General features: G+C 50.1%; 1 protein-coding gene across 2 annotated transcripts in view; it reads left to right on the top strand.

The window, feature by feature from the left end:
* The window catches only part of PLXNA4 (plexin A4), a 346342-nt gene that overhangs the window by 234304 nt on the left and 92418 nt on the right, over positions 1 to 19620 (top strand). For both annotated transcript variants that reach the window (XM_069461824.1, XM_069461825.1), the window contains one exon: positions 8772 to 8872. In XM_069461824.1, coding sequence (XP_069317925.1) covers positions 8772 to 8872 — 101 coding nt within the window. The remainder of the gene's footprint in view (positions 1 to 8771; positions 8873 to 19620) is intronic.

The following is a 19620-nucleotide window of genomic DNA, read 5'->3' as shown; positions in this document are numbered from 1 at the left end:
GAGGCTCAATGAAGTTAAGTAAGTTGTCCACATCACACAGAAGCGGCAGATGCAGGATTCAAACCCAGGTCTATTTTCCCCCAAAATCTCTGCTTCTCACTTCTCACTTGTCATAAAGCTACTGCAAACTCCATTTTTCTCCCCAGCCACATTTGAAAGTGTCAGGAAGTCTCCCTAGAGGAGGAGGGCTGCACGGAGACCGACTATCAGTGTCTCTTTTGGGCTCTGCTTGGTGATTTGCCCACAGCAGGGGCCCCTGAACTCAGCCAAACCTTCCTGGTTTTACAGTAAATAGCCTGCAATGCTGTGAAATTTTCAACCCAAGAACGTGGGTTCATGGGTGGGACCACAGGTTTCTCAATCCCCTGGGCTGCAGGTAGGGAGCCAGTGGTGTCTGGCAGGCCCGACAGTGGCCTCCAGCCTCGGCTGCATTTCAATTTCCACCTTTGCCACCACCCTGCTGTGTGACCTTGGACAAGCTGCTCAGCCTCTCTGGGCTGTGGCTTTTCCATCTGTGCAGCAAGGAAGGGGATTACTTTTTCACTTGGTGAGGGGTCTGGCTAATAAAGTGCATGTGCTACTGCAGCGCAGCCCACACCGGGCAGCCCGAGGATGGGGTGATTTCTCGAGGCTCTGCAGAAAGTGCGCTGAGAGCTCTTGCCCAGCTTCCCAGCTACTGCCGCTTGCTAATGAGGAGCAGCATATGTTGATGATTCCGGCGTCGGCACTCGCTCCTTGGCTGTCCGAGTTCCCGGAGCAAACTGGCTTCCTATTAGGCATTTATACTTATTAATAGCAGCAAATTGCAGCCCTCCGCAACATCTGCTACTTTTCATTTGCAAAAAGCTTCCCAGACCATTTGTATAGTGGTAGTTTGTCACCAATTCTCTAAGGCAGAACAGGACTGGGTCCCCCCCCCTCTGAAAATGAATCAACTGAGGCATAATGAGGGGGAGGGGTTTGTTCAAGGTCACCCAGACACACAGAATAAATTAGAGCTCGGGACCTCAGCTCCCCAAGCCTCACGCTCTGGGGCTCTTGTCCTTGCTGTTCTAAATCTCAATGACCTTGACCTCAGAACCCCTGCCTAAAAGCAGATGGGGACTGTGGGGGCAGCCAGGGCTGCTGCTCTTGGACGTGCACATGAGTCTGCTCTGAAGTGAGGCCCTGCTGGGTTAGCCCCATGGCCCAGCACAGGCAGGAGGAATTGCAAAGCTCCAGGCAGACCATTCCCAAGGAGCTTTATTGCTGTCAAGTAGAAAAAATCACTTCCCGACACTGGGGCAGCGAGGAGGTCAGTACAGAGGGTCCTGTGGGCATCTGAGAGCTGCATTCTCTCTCTGGGGTCTTTTCTGGTATTATGCTTTGCTCAGGGGCTGGGCCTTCCTGAGATCTATGGATCTATAGTCCTAGAATGAAGAGAGCATGGCCGGCACGGAAGGTACAGGGAAGGTTCATTTGTCACGTTAGATCCAGCTTTTGATAATCTCTGAATACACACCAGGTACATATGACCTCGGTGTTAGTATGACCTACTTGGTGCTCGGGGTGGACGGAAGTGACCACATTGCCACCGTCCTCTCTGTTTGACTTCCTCCCTTCTACCTCTCGCAGGGCCTTTGCACCCTAGTGTGACTTTCTGCCCACCACCTGGGTATCAGCTAGCTATTGCCACCACAGAGCTGTGTACCAAGCCAATCCCCAAGCGCAGCAGCATACAATAGACATGAATGCTCATACCCATGGCTCTGCAGAGGACTTGCAGATCCAGCTGCCTCAAGCTGCTGCACCAGCTGGGCCTGTCTGCTGGCCGGGGGTTGGGCTCGGGCAGGTCTTCCTCCATGTGGGTTCATTTGGGGCCCGGGTGGATGGGGAGGCAGCTACCTGGGGAAGCTCTTTCCGTGGCAATGACAGAAGCCAGAGGCCAAAGGCAAGCACATAAGTACATCTCAAGCATGTGTGTGCCCTGTGCTTGTTGCCATCCCATTGGACAATCAAGTCCTAAGTCCACACCCAAAGTCAAGGGTAGGGAGGGGCACCCCACCTCTCCCTTCACCACGAGGCCATAGAGGCCACAGTAGGGGATAGAAAGGTCTTCTTTCTGGGAGTGAAGTCTTGGGATTCATAGTACAACCTGCCACAGCCTGGGGCCAGCCCCTGGGCCTCCACCCCTCTCACCAGTCGGCCAAGTTCAGAAGTACTTGCCAGCCCTGAGAAAAGACAATGTGAGTGACAGGGTTCTAGGCACCTGGAGTGACTTGAAAGAAGCACAGCTTCCCGAGCCACTGCTCAGCCTTCAGTCCCAGCCCAGGCAGTGGGGGCCATCAGGCCGTCACAGGGAGACAAGGGACTCTACAGGACCCTTGCATGGCACCCAGTCAGCAGAATCGAAGCCTGAGAGGGCAGCCAGTGGCCCCCAAAGGAAAGAAAGGCCCATGGAGAGGCTCTGAGGGACCCCCCACGACCGTGCCACTGAGACCCGTGTGTATCACAGACTTAATAATTTCCTAGAGAAGGACTAACTTTTCCCGACTCCACTTCCCTCAGTCGGGGACAGGCGCTGGGAAGGACGGCAGTGAGGGACAGAGCCAAGTGCGGCGTCCATACAGCCTGGCAGTTCCCCCGCAGCCTCTTGGAGTTTCCTAATGGGTCGTCTTGCCTCTTTTTTTCTTCTTTCTTTTTTGACAACTTTGAAGGAAATTAGATACTTAAGAAGCCTTTTGGACATTTAAATTAACTCCAGCCATCAGGCTCTGTGTAGCCACTGCAGCATTAGCATCCAATTATAAGAGTAGAGATGGAGTAATAACTCACATTTCGACCAGAATGTCAACTGCTTAAACAAATTAGAGATACACACGGAGCCTGGGTGTTGTGTCTCTGGAACATTTCTGGACGCCATCAGCAGAGCAGCAGGCACCCTCCGCAACGTGAACAGCAACGGGCGGAGTGGGACCCAACTGCCAGAGGACGGCATCTTTCAGAATATCGGGGAATCAGGCAGGGGCTGGGCAGTGGGGGCTGGGACTCATGAGATCTGCTAAACTTCGTCCAGCTGCCACGAGTACCTGTAGGATCCCAGGCCCTCCAGACGGTGGGCTCAGCTCATCAGGTGCAGAAGCTTGCCAAGACCAAGGCCACGACTTAAAATCCTGTGTGGGCCCCTTTACTCTATTCTCAGCTGCTCATTGTCTGCCTACGGTAGGCCAATGTTTTGTAAATTCTGGCCTTTGGTCCTGGGGCTGGACAGGTTAGGAAGAGGATGATGATGATGATGATGATGATGATTCTTTTTGTAACAGTTTAAAACCAGACCAAACGACACTATGTTATTTAAGGAAATTTGCCTTGGTGGCAAAAAAATCAAAGCAAGGTGACTCCCAGAGAGACAGTCTAGGGGGAATGAGAAGGGGGGCTTGCGGAAGGGCACACAGGTGCTTCCTGGTCATGGCAGAATGGAAAACCCCAGAGCAGACAGAGACTAAGCAATCACAGGAGAATTTTCTAAAATTGGGGGTCTTTGACCTCACATCAATTATCTGAATTCCACGCCCCTCCTGTGTGCCTCTTGGAGCGGGTGGGAGGTAAGGAAAAGTTCTAGGTGGAACAAGGCTGTGGCGTTATTTTTCCAAACCAGGAAACGGGTATGTAGAGCTTGAGAATGACAGAGCCAGTTACATAATGACACATGATAGGGGACATTCATCCCAAACCCTGTGTCCATTTGAGATTAAATTGAAAAGAGTAGCGATGCCTATCTTTTCACTGAAGGAGCTCAGAATATTTCACAAACATGAATTTATTAGTCTATCGGCAGAAGGCTGCACCGTTTGACCCAGGGAGCCGAGCAGAGAGAACAGGTGTTTTTGTGTCCATACTGCCACACTGAAGATGAAATCATTTGCTGCAGGTGCAGAGGGACTTTTTTTATTGTGGTAAAATATACATAACATAAAATTTGCCATTCTAACCTTTTCTAAGTGTTCAGTGGCATTAAGTACATTCCCGTTGTGGTACAACCATCACCACCCTCCAGCTGCTCAACTTTCTCTGCCCAACGGGAACTCTGTCCCCATTAAACAATAACTCCCCATTCCTTCCTCCCTCCAGCCCTTGGCAAGCACCACCCTCTTTCTGGCTCTATGAATTTGACCTTGTACCTAGTACAGGTGAAATGATACAGTATTTGTCCTTTGGTGTCATACTTATTTCGTTTAGCATCACATCCTCAGGGTTACCCATGTTGTAGCATGTGCCAGAATTTCCTTCCCTCCTAAGGCTGAATAATATTCCGTTGTGTGGTGTGGCTAAGACCACAGTTTGTTTATCCATTCATCTGTTGATAGACATTTGGGTTGCTTCTACCTTTTGGCTATCGTGAGTAATTCTACTATGAGCATGGATGTGCAAATACCTCTTTGGAACCCTGCTTTAAGTTCTTTTGAGTATGTACCAGAAGTGAAGGTGCTGGGTCATATGGAAATTATGGCTATGTTTAGCTTTTGAGGAACTGCCCTACCGCTCAATAGGTTTTTGCACAAAAGCCAGGACAATGTGCCAAGACCCCACCCCGAACCCTGCGCCCAAGGAGCCTCATTCTCCCTGAGCACAGTGTTGGCACAAGCAGAGGTCCTGAGAGGTAGGGGGGCTCCCTTCTCTAGAAGCAGCGAAGGTGATATGACAACCACGTCACTCAACACCTCTCCAGGAGTCCAGTGGCCAGGGGACAGACCTCAATATTTTGTGGTCTCTGAGACCATCTATCATTATGATAGCTTAGGTCACGTCAACATCTGATCTGTTTTTCAAACAGAAGTCCCTCCCAGCTTTCCCAACCTATGACTTTCTTTCTTCACCTCTTCCTGTGGTCTGAATTCCCTCACTCAGTTAATTAGCATGCCTGGCACTGTAGCCCAAGACTTTAATCAGCGTGGGGTGGTTTTAATTAATCGTGTGGCTCTGCATCTGGAGTGGTTTGTGTTCCAGGGTCAGGAGAGGAGCTGGAGCTGGGGGATGGGAGGGGCGGCTTTGTCTGGTGTAAGGTGAGAGTCTGGCCATTTGAGGAGAGAGTGTCTCAGGGGCAGGCGGCTGAGAGGCCATCTGGCCACCTGTGCAATGCACTAGCAAGGCGTGCAAGGTAACCAGGGACATTAGAGTACACATTTGTACTGAGATAAATGGTTGGCTTAAGTCCAGTTTTCAAAAGTGATTGAAAGTGTCAGGGAACCTTCTGATACTTTCCGGAATTACCTGGGGGGTGGGGAGAGAGGCGAAGTGACGGTATAGACTGGGAGATGTGGGGCCAGTCTGGGAGGCCATGGAGGTGCTGGAGAGTGTTGCCTGGTAGTGGGACTCGGGAGACCTCCCTGGTCCTGGCCTTCCTGGAGAAGGCCCTGGAAAGGTCAGGAAGGTGGTAATGTTTCTACCTGGACTGTCAGAGTCCCACTGACTCCCCAGGTTGAGCATCCACACATTACAAAGAGCAGAGGAAACCTAGATCAAGTTCAGAGGAAGTAATAAAAATGATTAAAGACATAGAAGGATTCTGTAAGACAAGTGTAAAGACAGGTGGGTTGTTTGCCTTCGAGAAGAGAAAGCTCTAGATGCCTGGATGATTGTCCTCAAGAGTATGTTTCCTTGAAGGTGGCTGATGCCATTTTTTAACCTGTCCACAAAAACCAAACAACTGGGATGGGGTAGACATGGGGAAATTTCATCTGGGCATTAACAAGGAGCCTAGAATATTAGAACGGAAAGGAAGTTTGAAACTAACCTGCCCAGTCCCTCCTTTTACAGTTGCTCAGGGAGAGGCCAAGAGAGACTAACCCAAGGTCACCCTGGAACCCGGGTCTCATAACAACTGCCCAGGACTTGTGCTGTGTCTCACATGGGCCCACCTAGAGGAAGAGCAAAGAAAAACAGATAGCTGTTCCAGGAGCTAGAAAAGGTACTAAGTCCAGGAAGCTGGGGTAACTCCAGGTTTCATCCGAAGGGTGAAGCAATGGAAGGTTTAGAGGCAGATGTCATAGTTCAGGGAGGAAATAACATGACCAAGGTACTAAAGTTCTCCCAGGTTTATTGAACTCCCAGTGGAGTCCATGAGGCCCAGGAAGTCTGTCAGGGCAGTTTTCTGGGATGTAGGAAAGAGGTAAGTGACGGTGCAAGGAGGAATGGGATATTAATGACAAGGATAGCAGTGATCATAGCCATCACTTGTGAGGTGCCAGACTATTTACAAAACTATCGAGTCATCCATGCTTTGAGAAACTGTGAATTGAGGGAGGATTTTTATCTCCATGCTAAGCCAGAATTTGAACCTATCTCTGTGGGCCCTTACATACACTCTTTCCAACCAAACAAAAAGTGACTCATGTTTAAAATTTAGAGGAAGGACTTTACCATACCAGGATATTGACATTATTAAATACCAGTTACAAGGTAATTTTAGGGATTTGAATGCAAAGGTTTTTGGGAACCTCAGATACACTAAGCAGCTGTCTCTGGAAGCCCCGGGCACATGCCACCCCAGGCAGATGATAGAACATGTCAATGAGAGAAAGTAGAGAGAATGTTAATTAAGTTTAGACCAAGAAAATGCTTTTGATTGAACAAGCCATGATTTTCTCTTTAAGCCCATGCAAAATATGGAGTGCTAGACAAGCAGCTGGAACATATGAAAACATTATTATGTACTTATGGTTCCCAACTTTCACCATTTATGGCCCCTTTTATTATTTTTTTCCTCTGTGCATTATGTTTTGAAAGATTCTGTCTACTAAACAAACTGCATTTATTAAGTAATAATATATTTCCTATTTTTAATATGGAACATACATCATTGAGTATGCATAAAAACATAAAACGGCAACAATCCAATTTCCATTAGGCTTTTGGAAATATTGAAAATAGCTTATGGACCTCATTAGCACTCATGAATTCCTAGGAGTCCGGGTACTTTGGGTTGGGAACCATTATTTGAATGCTTACATGACTAGCATGTCTATGCTCACTTAAGGAGTGGGGAGAGAAATTAAAAATGCAACAGGAATAGGGTAAATTCCTGGCTGTGTGTGGAGCCAGTGGGGTAATTTGTGAGAAACTGATTGTCAAGGTTAATTAGGAAAACAGGAAAGTCATCTGTAGGCAGAGATCAGGCATGGCCCATGCAGATTATATAAGCAGTGGAAAAAAAAAAAAAAAAAGAATTCCAAATGTACAAAAAGACATCTGAGAAAGTGGACAAAGAGTCACCAAAGCCAAGGGCAAAACTGTAACAATGGGAGCGTCTCACTCCCATTGTTACAGTTTTGCCCTTGGCTCTAAAAGGTCACTTGAGAGAAGTAAAACTCGGTGTGGTCATTAATAACGCTCAATGTGTACATTGGAGAATAAAAAGATATATAAAGGGAATGAGAAAGTGAAGGGGAAAGAGATCATGTGGGATTTGGAATTAATTATTAATTAATTCCAAAGGAGAGTTTGGAGACTAATTGAGCAGGCCGTGGTGCCAGGCTGCCTGGGTGTGAGTTACAAGTAGCCCCTGCCAGGTGGACACCATTTGACGGAGGCAGATGCCCATAAAACAGCAGGGAAGATGCAGCCTCTGCACTGGCTCGGGAGGCAGAGAGGGCTCGGCCAGGTCAGCTGGTTTATCGTTTTCTGTGCCTGTCGCGTGATGGCCAGAAATTAAAAAGGACGACCACGTCAAATTCTCTTAGCTCAAGCTGAAAGATTCGGTAGGAAGATCTCCATTGAGATAAAAGAGTATCCCAAATGGAAAAGGATGATTAAAAAAAAAAACCAACTTTTGTAAAGAAGAAACTGGCAAGATGGAGAATAAAGACCAAGCCTCTAATGAGAAAATAAAAACTCCATTTGATCCAGTGTATCATTATTAAGTACCTAGAATGTAGCAGGTCCTGGGAAGTTGCATAAAGAGACATCAAGACAAAGCTACATCGAAGAACAAAGAAATTCGAAAGATATTTAAGAGCACACAGGAAATGGGAGCATTTGGGCTAAGCAAAAATGTCATGTGGAACATTTTACATTAACAAGCGGCTGGTGAGAGCTAATATAAAGTTTTGGGTTGTAGAGGAAGCCTCCAGTCATGAAAAGAGTGTGAGTAGGAGGAGAAATAGCAACAGCTGCTCTTTGAAAGCACCATAGTGAAAGCTTTTAGAGCCAGTTGGCCAACATTACGGGAAAGAAAGCGCCGGCAAGAAACAGCTACAAAGTGAGCTTATGATATCTCGGTAAAAGGCCAGGGGAAGGAGAAAGAGTAGGGGCTGGGTCTGGGGTTAAGGCTCTCTGGCCCCCCGAGGGAGGACTGGAAAGGAGGTAAAACGCTCTATGGCAAAAAAGAAACGCATGGGAGTAAGAATGAGTGTTTGTGTTTATTGCATTGCTGGGAAACAACTACATGACACACTGGCTATTTGTGGAGATATTTTGGGGTTTTGGAGGTGGGAAATTTTAAATGTATGCTATATAAAATTTTTTTTCTAACAATTTGGTATGAGCTCTATGGGGTCTGCATTCCTGGAGACTTCTAGGAAAATCATATGGATGCTTGTCTTCCCTGCATGCTTGTGTGGTCACCTGCTCCAACATGATCACTCAAGGTCCCTGTCCCTGCGGGGCTCTCAGCTGCTTAGTGCTCCTGCAGTGTTTCAGGGGATACATGTGATACCGAGAACAGCATCTCTTCTGCCAGACTGCTGGGTGTTCTGCAAAATCTTGACCACTTTCTCCCTGTCCTGCTGTCCTAGCTCACCAGAGTCCCTGTGGAGTCCTGTGGTCAGTATCGGAGCTGTGGCGAGTGCCTTGGCTCAGGCGACCCGCACTGTGGCTGGTGTGTGCTCCACAACACGTGAGTACCGCGGGCAGCATCCTCCTGCCTCCCACCTTCTCCCAGCCATTCCCTTCCTCATCTTCCCCGTCATGGCTCTCCTTCCCTCTGCTCTCTTCTCTCCTTGTCTTTTCTTACTCCGCCTTCCTTGCATCCTCTACAAACGTTATCTCCCTTCCTTTGTTCTTTCTGACTTCACTTTAAATTGCCAAATTTCCATAAGAAATGTATGGAAATGGCAGCCTGGGAATGATGACAGGTCCAGATATAGTTGTCACAGTGGGTAATTAAGCACCGGAGGGCTGGAGGAAGAGGGTCCTGGACTTTCCTGACTGTGACTTGGCTGTAGACTGACTTTGCAGGCCTGAACACCAGGAAAAGGGCATTGGGCTTTTTGCGCAAGGTGCACGTGGGCCAATCATGTGCAAGACACGTGCTGTCCATTTAGTGATTCAGCATCCGCTTAACATCCCCACAGACCTTTCTGGTTTGGGTTTTGGGTCTGCAGTTCAAATGTGTGGCACCTGAGGACCCTCCTGCTGCTGTCATAGCACCCACCAACTGGCTGTCAGTGCACCTGGGCTGGAGTCCCAGGGCCAGCAAAGCCAGGCCTACGTGCCAGGCACTCACCCCACATGCCTCCTTGTGCCCTGGCTCCATTTTATTCTCTAGAGTGGGAAGAAGGCAATGGCATTGTTTATAGTGGAGGCAAATGATAGTCTGACAAATGAACTGAGTGTGGGGACATAGGGCACAGACAACCAGCCCAGATGTGTAGGGAGAGCTGAAGGCCTTTCCTTGGGTATCTGAAGACCTTTGGCATCGATACCTGGAGAAGCCAACGATAGCTGGACCCCACTCTAACAGAATTTGATCCCAGTCCAGCAATTGTTGCTTCTGGTCAACACCAGAAACTTGACACTCTTGTGAGTTGGACATAAACATTATAAATTAAGGAGAAGGACTTTAGTCTTCCTACTACGAACCTGAACTGTGTGTGACCAATGACATTTACCAGTAATTTTCAACTGTAAGAAAGTGGGGTTAGGATCTTGTCTCTCCCCCCACTCACCACCCTCAGGAAGTGCCTCTGAAGTTAGGAACACACTCTTAAATTCTAATACATCCTTGCTAAGGGAACAGGCACTGTCCCCATCTCTGGGTGACAGTCCCAGGCATAATGAGACCTTGAGTTTCAGAAGGAAAGGTCTGAGATCTCGCTGGTATGTTATGGAGGAAAAAAATGAAGAACCACTGAATCACCCTGAAATATGTGTAACTCGGGGACAGATGAGAAAGTGTGCGCTCACCTGTACACAAAGGTTGTGTTGTAACAGAGCAGCGGGGCCTAACAGTGGCCAGGAAGAAAAGAGGATGGAAGAGATTGCATTCAGAATGCAGATCGGCTGTGGTCGACCCAGAGCGATCCCTAGGTGATACTTTGCAAGGCAGAGGGGGGACGTTTGCTTTGTCCCACACAATCAGGCCTCTCAGAAAGGTACTGTGTTCCAGATGCACTGCCTTGCTTGGGGGCCTTGAGGCCACCTGGGTGTCTGCATGGCTGAGAGTGGCCCAGCTGATCCTGGTGTGGGCCTCTCCCACCTGGCATCACTCAAGGGCCATCAGAAAAGCTGGCCCCTGACACTCCGTGCCTGCGGGACCCATGTCAGTTTCCATCTCTGCCCGCAGTGCCGCCCCAGCCCCACAGAACTATCCCTGTGAGCAATAGGGCTCTCAGGCTCACTGAAGACTGAGGAGGGGCTGCCAACACTCCGCCTCCCGCCCCAGGGCTAGGTATGCAGCAATGAGAGGAGGAGTTGCTGGACACTACTTCCTGTGTGGCCTCAGTTTCCCCTTCTGTAACATAATACCTGCCTCCTGTCAAGTGGCAGAAGCCAGGGCTAGACCAAGGCCAAGGTGAAGTCTGAGTGGGTCCTGAAGGAGGCTGTGACCCTGCGTGGGAAAGCCGGCAGTGCCAGTCTCAGTGTGGCACAGAGAGAACAGCCCTGGACATGAGCTTTGGGCATCTGCCACCCTGTCCAAATTCCACATTCCCCCAGCATCCCAGTTCCGCATCTGTGACTCAGACGTGGTGGCGCCCGTCTGCCCACCTCCCCGAGTCACTGGAGAGTCGAATGAGTCCATGTGGATGCCAGTTCCTGTGACTGTGGCGCTGGGGCATGTAAAGTGCAGGGAGGGGCAGGAATCTTGACCAGGTTGGGGAAAGACTGAGAGCTCGTGGGTGCCCTGCCTCTTGTGACTTTGGGTGACTCCCAGTGACATTCCAGGTGGCTCTGCTTTAATTTCATGCTTCTCTTCCTGCGGGCATCCTGGCCTCAAAGTGCCGCCGTCTAACTGGTGGAGGCTGCTGCTGTGTTCCCCTCACCGCCGTTAGCCTGGAGTCTGTCCTGTTCTGAGTCTGCCTGTCAGTGCCAGCCCCCAGTAAGCACAGGCTCGCGGAAGGCAGGGCGGTGCAGGTGTGGTTCTGTGTGGCTGCTGCTGCCCCTGCGGGCCCCTTTGTGTCCCCTCCATGTCCCCTCCGTGCCCAAGGAGCCACAGTGGAGCCAGTGTGTGGAAGCAATGGGGGACGCTGGAAGGATTCCTGGGGTGGAAACCAGTGGAGTCTAGTTCTCGTGCCTTGCAAACTCATCGTGGGGCTTTAAGCAAGTATTCTCATTATGCAAGGTAGTTATGTTCTATAAAGTCACTGAAACACTGAATTAGCGAATACCAAACCACTGCTCCTAGGAGAAATACAGGGTCAGGTTCCTGGGAGCCTCTGGTCACCATGTTTTCACGAACGAATCATTCCACAGCCTTGTTATATGTGTATTTAATGGCACCTTACTTAATATATATTGTTGATTCATTAACCTTGAACTCATGTCCAACAGCAGTGTAACTCAAACCTGTACAAAGCTCACCTAACACACACATTTTCTCTGTAAGGCACACCACGGCCTCCTGTGCTCAGGAGCACTAGACAGGATTTCAGCATTACACTGGGGAACTATTTTAAACAGAGAAATCGCCAAGAAAAAGCACCAAATGTGAAAAATGTGGCCCTCAATAGACCTCGAAAAGGATACTTGTGTATAGTGTGAGCGCTAAGACAAGAAGGCAGAGCGACGCCTGTTCAGCCTCAGCTGGGAACGTGTGTGTCAGGTGACCCAAATCCTTGGCTGCTCTGTGCATGTCCATGAGTACCAATCTGGGGGCCACAAATACGAGTTAGGGACTAGCTGACTTCACAAATATGGACTCCACACATAACGAGGACCCACTGTAACTCGGTATGTCAGAGACTTGGCATCCTCATTTTTAAAGAGGGAGCGCAATGACTTTGCAGGGTGGTGCATAAGGGTACAACGAGGTGACAAAGGATGTTATAAAAGTGCAAAGTGCTCTGCCAGGTCAAGGCATTGTTGTCTGTAACCTTGAGCCTCCTGGGTATGTGAATCACCTGAGGAAGGCAGACATCAGCATACGGGCTGTGCCCATGCAGCTGATGAAGCCCAGACCCCCCAGGAGGACAAAGTTCAAGGGCACCCATAGCCAAGGCCATCTGCTCACCGTGACCCCCCTCCAAATCCATGCTCCCTCCCTCCCAGGGCTAATGACCAAGGAAATCCCCCTGACACACATGGGCAGGTGAAGGAGAATAGGTTCCTGAATTGCTCAGATGTTTCTTAATAAAGATATAATTTTAAATTTATATAGAATGAGATGCACAGGTCCTAAGTGTACAGTTTGAAAGGCTTTGACAAGTGCAAACACTTAGGTAATCCTAACACCTATCAAGATATAGAATACTTCCTTCATCTTCCTCCTTCTCAGGGGTAACCAGTGGGCTGTGCTTCTCCTGATATGACCTCCCTGTCATTTTCGGTGGGTGCCAACTGGATCTCCATGGCTTGGAGAGACACGTGAGGAGAGGGCCAAGCAGGAGAGGAGGTAGAAGGCTGGGGGCCAGCAGCTTCAGTGAAGGGGTGTGGATGGCCAGAGAGCCCGCAGAGGCTTGCCCCGGGGCGCCTCTGTGTGCTAGGAGGGAGTCAGGTAGCAGGTGTGGGAGGTTGACTTGCTTCCGGGAAGTGCTACGTCCACAAACTTGTCCTGAGATCTCCCAGACCTGCCCTGCTCCCTTCACGCCAGGGGCTGTGCTGGGCTCAAGGTTACCAAGGTAACTACGTCAAGTCCTCTCTGCCCTAAAGCTTCCTGGGTACCAGGCCTCTGACCCAGGGTAGGGGGTTGCAGTCTGTACTGGAATCAATTCACTTGTTAGCCCTCACCCTGGGCAAGACCCTGTGCTAAGGTGCTCTGTGGGTTGCTAAGTGACCCCAGGAAGCCTGACCCTCAGGAAGACCAGGGCAGCAGGAAATGTGTTCCTTGAGGTGTCAAGAAAAGTCTGTTTTCTCAGTCACTTTTGCCAACTTTGCCCAGGGTTGTAGGGAGGAAGGTGGTGGTAGCATTGTGGGAGAGAAGGACACAGGTGTGTGTGGGGGCCGGGGGGGAACACAGAGAGAGAGAGAGACTGAACAAGCAAGAGAGGAAGAGAAAGAAGGAGAGGAAGAGAGAAAGAGGGAAGGAGGATGAGTGAGCAGTTCAAGGTCAGGGCCTCTGTAAACAGGTGGCTCATGTGGCTGAATGGGCTGTTTGTACCAGCAAGGTCACAGGTGGGTTGCAGACAACATGCTTAAGAAATGTTCATGTAATTTAAATCCTCCTTCCTGCTACTCTCAATTGTCACGAAGCACTTACCTGCCAACCCAGGAGCACAGAGGGTCGCCCTGTTGCTGTCCTTTGTAGCCCCTGGCCCCGGCCCCCGGGCCTGCCCATTTCTCATGGCAACGGCAGCTTCAACAACGCTGGGCATTGATTTGACCATGAGTTTTGAGCCTTGTGCTCAAAAACAGGGCCTCACCTTACACCTGGGCTGACCTGTTTCTGACTTGGGTGAAGATAAAGGGAAGCTGCAAGCCCAGTCTGCCTCTGCCCGACAGCTGTCTCCTGTCCTGGTCATGTTGCCTCTGACGACCAGGCTTGGCAGGTCCCCAGCCTCTCTGTGCCCAGGACCACCCCGCTCCCAGGACCCACAAAGGCTCCGTGCCCGGGCAAAGGAGCCTGTCTCGTCCTCAGCAGGTAACAGGATCCCGCCCGGCAGACTGAGCCACATCGATTGGCCCAGACTTTACCTTTCTTGAGAAAAGTCATCAGCGTCACTCCTGGGAGGCGCATGTAACCCAAGACATCACAGGGGAAGGATAAGATCAGCTTTATGAAGTGTCCCTCTTGTCCCTGACAACCCTGCCTCTTTCCAGATTTCTCCCATTGGAAGAACGCCCTCCTCTGGGTGGGAGGCACGGGTTACTTGTCAGGGTTCACTGCTGGCCTTCAGTGCGTAGGATCTGCCGAGATGGCGGGAGGAAAAAGCAAGGTCCTGCTTCCCTGAGCAGGACGGGCTGCGACTGAGAACCTGCATGGCCAGACCAGTCACAGCTCTGAATGAAAACAAAAAGAGTCACCTACAGCCACGCTGTGAGAATTGAAGGAGGAGATGTGCGAGCCCCTTGCTGGGCCTGGAACGGGACAGGTGCTCGTGCCGGAAGCAGCCCAGAGGACCGTGACTGTGGGAGCAGACACTGGGGTTGGACCCCAGGGCCTCCTCTGGGCTTCCCACCCCTTCGGTTCCTCTCCTTCCTGGGACTGCAGGGCTGTGGCTGGGAGGCTGGGACGAGCCCCCTGTTGGGAAGTCTGCCTCCCCTTGCACGGCTTCAACCAGTGTCCTCTTAACGACGTGCAGATTCTAAAGTGCAAGTCCTCCCTGTGTCTCCTTAGCATACCCCGTAGCCTTGTTTTACTTCTTTTTAGCCTATATCCAAGGGCTGCTTAATACTAACCTGATAAGTCAATGATCTCTCCCAGGGCTGCTTGCACAAGGTGTACAGTCATGAGGAATTGCTATGTCCACTTCTGCCGGCAAACTCTCTGTGGTCTACACTGTGGTCATCCTTGACTCTTTGCCAAAATGTCACCAGCCTCTTGTCCAAAGGGAAGAGTCACAGACCAGACACTAGTATATCTGAATCTTTCTCTCCGTGGCCCAGCAGATACACAGTATGACTTAAGGGACCTTCCTTCTCTCTCAGCCCCTGCCTCGCTCGTCCCCGAACACACACACATATAACACCTGCTTCATAACCGAAGGATGTAAGCCAAAGTGCCATCTTCCCATACGAATTAGAAAAGCCCTGTGGCCCACACAGGCTCTCAGCACCCCTCCCAGTCTGATGACTTGGCTCCCTGGGGACACCCCGAGGAGCCAGGCTCCCTCTGAGGCTTCAGTCCAGATGTACACACCCATATTCTAGCAGTCACAAATTTCATCTGATCCTTCCATGCTGCTCCACATGGCTTGGAGTGACCCAGCTTGCACAGAGCAAAGTGCTTCCCTGCACCAGGCCTGCTGGACCTGGTGACATTAACAGACATGAAAACACCGGGTTGTTGGATAAAGTGTAGTATGACATAGATCAGGAACGATTGGGATGATTGTTGGAATGTGTCTCAGTTAATAAGCAGCATCCTCCTTGTCACCGCCTAGATAGAGAATGGAGTAGCCTGCCGAGATGCGCCTTTGCTCTTTCCTCCTCTCTTCCCATCTCCTCCTGCCATCCTCTCCCTCCCTCTGCCTCCACTCCTGCTCTGCTCCACTCCCCTCTTTCCTAGCCTTTCCTCAACCTTAGCAGAAATAAATGGGTCCAAACAGTGCTACCTACCGATGCAGACAGGAGAGACACGAGTCCACTTCACCGTCTCTTTTGGCAACTGCTAAATGTAATTTGGTTTCTTGGAAAAAAGGAACCTCTCTAGGTCCCTTTTCCCTACCACCTCTAAGGTTTGTGTTCAAGAGACTGTTCATTCACAGTGTGGCTGAAAGGAAGGTAAGGCAAGAATCCAACCTGCAACCCAGGTTGGCTTCTCAGTGCAGACAGCAGCCCAGTGTGTGAGCCAGTCATGGTGGGACAGGACCCCTCATTGCTGCACAAGCCCAGAAAGTTCCTGGGCCTCCACTAGAGCCCTGCACCTGCTGGGTCCTGCTAAGTCCTGTCCCCTCCTCTTGCAGGAGGCATGGATGAATCCAATACCAGGTGCTGCTCAGGTTGACCTTGGATCTTTCAGGATGATAAAGGGGGGTGGTGTGTTCAGTTGCAGCAGCTGGTGGCAGAGGGAAACTCATACTATAACCTCAGGCTTCCTATCTTGGGATTTATCGTAACCATTTAGCTAGAGCAACCTAAACACTTAGACTTCCGTGAGACCAGAATGTCAGTCCCTGGCTCCTAGAATCATGACATTGAAGGGACTCACCTGGTCTATCTTTTCCTGAAAGAAACCTCTTACACACCCACCTGCCTAGAAGGGTTCCCTGTGCTATCTAGTTCACCTTCCTCCCAGCCACACATGCATCTGCCCATTTCTGTGGTCATTCCCAAGGAGGGCAAGGATAACGAATTAGGAAATCCAGTGTCTTCGCTTTTTGGGGACACCAGATGTGACAACAATGACCGAAGAGTCGGCATGATCTCCTAGTGGAGCGGGCACCCTAAATTCTCCTAACTTTTCTATCAGGCATATTTGAAAAGGCCCCCACCCCCCTTCCTTTTCAGTCTCCTCACGTTCTAAATGTGGATTCCCCGAATAGGCGTGCACTCCAAGCACAGCCACGGCCAGTGTGAAATGTGAAGGGTTGGGGGGAAGTAAGAAGTAAGTTCTGACATCCGAGCCTGCCGCTCACTTGCCGGAGGGCCTGGGGAGACAGACCAGCGATGACCTCTGCAGCTGGGAGGCTCGTCCAGGCCAGACTCCCGGCCCTGTTTCCAAATTGAAATCTGTTTTCCCGGCCAGCAGCACTGGGAGTTAATTTTTCTATCACTGTATTTAGGAATTAATTTCTAGAGAACTTAATCACCACCCCTCTCCCTTCTCCCTCTCCCTCTCCCTCTCCCCCTTCCTTTCTCCATTCCTTTCCCTTCTAATTTTCCACTTGGCTGGGAATTCTCCAGCAGTGAAAGTTCAGGCTTAGGGGAGGGCAGAGGTAGCTGCTTCATTAGAGAGGATAATCTCATTGGAACCACTGACTTGAATAATAACCCTTTGCAGGGGCCCAGGGCCTTTCTCCCGAAGGACTTTTAGCACCTCTGATCTGGGGCTGGAGGAGCCAAACTGCAGGGGAAGTGGGATGAGGGGAGGTATGAGGACGTTAGCAGGGCAGACTCCAGCCCTGGGGTCGGGTGTGTCTTCGTGGGGCCTGCTTCCTGCTGGCCGTCTGCAGGTCTATGTTTGGGGCAGGGGTGACAATGGTGGTGGCGAAGACAAATGTCTGAAAACTCAAAGTCACATAGCAGGCACTTTCGGAATCCATATATGCTCCAGTTTTCCTACCTGGGAAATGGATGAAACAAGAACTTCCTGCCACTTCAAGGGCACCCCTAGAGTTGAGGGACATCCTTTAGGAAGTACTGGGATCCCCTTGGAAGGAAACATGTAAGCCCCCTTCCCCCCTCACCCCCCGCCCCCAGAAGCCAGGAAGGAACCCTGTGCACAGTTCCCAGCTCTCGCCTGGGCTGCCGGGAAATCGCAGTCCTAGAAAAGCAGGAGGCCAGTCCCTGGACAGCCCCCGTAGGAAATCAGAAAGAATTCATTCTTCCCCTTCCATTATCCTATCACATTTAAGGTCAATTGTCTGTGCTTTTGGACATTTGCAGCCTCCACCCTCACAGACCCTGAAGGATAGTAGAAATGTCAGAACATCTCTGGCTCTGACCTTAAACTTGACTTTCCACTAAGATAACTGAGTTCTCAATACCCTTTGACAGCTGTTAAGAAAACAGAGCTACAGCCCGGACCACCCTCTCCCTCTTGTCTCCCTCCTGGCCTCGGGGCTGTCCTTGTTCATTAAGAGGAAAACTGCTGCAGCCGTGCCTTTCTTTTATCTTTGATTTGTCCCGTGGACCAATCCGGGAAAAGATCTGTATTTCTACATCAGCTCCTGTTTCGAGGGGTCGAATGAGGATGTCAGAGAAGGGGTGACAATACTAGCTAACATTTATTGAGGGCTTACCATGAGCTATGCCCTGTTCTAAATGCTTTACTGACATCATCTCCTTTAAGCCTCATAACCCTATTAGATAGGTGCTATTTTGTACCCATATTACAGATAAGAAAACTGAGGCACCAAAAGGGGTTAGGTAATCTGCCCAAGATTATACAGTTAGACAGGATGTTTAAAATTGTAAACTATAGGTGGCTTCCCTTTGAGACCTAACTTTGGGAGAAGGAGATGAGCAGTTACTTTGCAGCTCCCGGGAGCAGTGGTGAGATGCAGCCACATGAACTTTGGAAGCAGCAAACAATACAGGTAGAACGTGTTGTGCATTGATCCCTCAACCAAACACCTTGTATCGGCCCCTTCCCCAGAAGAGAGAGAGAGTTCTCTCTTTGCTATCTGAATCTCTATTTGGTAACCCCAGGTGATGTTTAGCCTGGAAACAGCTCCATTTTTCCCCCTCTTTTCATAATTTAATCAAAGACATTTTTCAGACCCACTGATTGCTCTTGGAAATAGGAACTTCAAAGTTTGGGCGCCAGTGAATAATTTAAGCCTGTACTAGCTCTCTGGATCTGCTGTTAATGGGAGTAATAACACTATTAATAGCGATGTCAGTGCAGACACTCTGGAAAAGTCCATAACATTAGCTTAATGGCTGAAGGTAATGGAGTCCTCGCAGAGAATCTGGCCTGGTAAATTAACTTCCAAGTCTTTTAGGCAGACGCTCCTGTAGCCATCGGTCAGCTAGGGCAGCCAGGGAGTGCCACGGGAGTGACCAGACTCGTGTCCAACCCTTCACTCCTGGGACGGGGTTTCCTAGAAACACTCTAGAGAATTCATCTTTGTCCAACAAGTCACAATATCATTCAAAGTGCTTCCTAGTGGAAAGCAGAAATAGTGGTAGCCTAGAGGAAAAGATGGAGGGGAAATGTTTAAGTTGTCCAAAAGACACAGAGGGGGCATCAGGAAGGCAAGAAAAAGGGATTTAGTCCTGCATTTAGGCCCAGCACTGACTCTCTCTGGCTAGCTGGTGACGTCAGGTGACTGACCTACTCATCCTCTTCTGCAGTTTCCTGACCTGTAAGGCGGGGCTTGTCAGGGCATCGTTGTGAGATTTAAGTGACGTGAAATCTGAACCCCATATCACAGTGTCTGCCAAGCACTTGTGACTCATAGCCGTGGTTGCATTGCTCAGGACTGCGTTTCGCTTTCACATTGCACATACTCTCTACTCAGAGGTCCCCCGCTTTGTCCCCTTGTGTCCCCTCGTCCTTGGAGGGGCAGCTTTAGTCTGTGGCCTTCAGTGATTTCTCCTTCTTTGCTGAATTCTTGTCTCAGACTCTCAGACTACCCCTCCTGCTGTGACTGAGCACGTGAGGAAAGACACCCACAGCTTTCTCCCAAGCCTGAGAGTGACCCCAAGAGCAGCTCAGGGTGTCCAAGTGCCTCCCTTCCCTCATGTCCTTGCCCCACGCCACACCTGTCTGCTTCCTGAGACAGATGTTCCCTCCCCACATCTCCCTCCCCAGGTGGAGTCCACATCCCTGCTTCCTACTAAAGTGCAGCAGCTCCTGGCATCTTCCTTCCTCTGCAACATCTTTTCTCTTCAACCCAAAGAGATCAGCAACTGAGGACAGGTGTCACTGCATTTTAGCTTGTC

Source organism: Eulemur rufifrons, chromosome 29, assembly GCF_041146395.1.
Source record: "Eulemur rufifrons isolate Redbay chromosome 29, OSU_ERuf_1, whole genome shotgun sequence".
Taxonomy (NCBI): Eukaryota; Metazoa; Chordata; class Mammalia; order Primates; family Lemuridae; genus Eulemur; species Eulemur rufifrons.
This window is presented reverse-complemented; position numbering and strand designations above follow the sequence as displayed.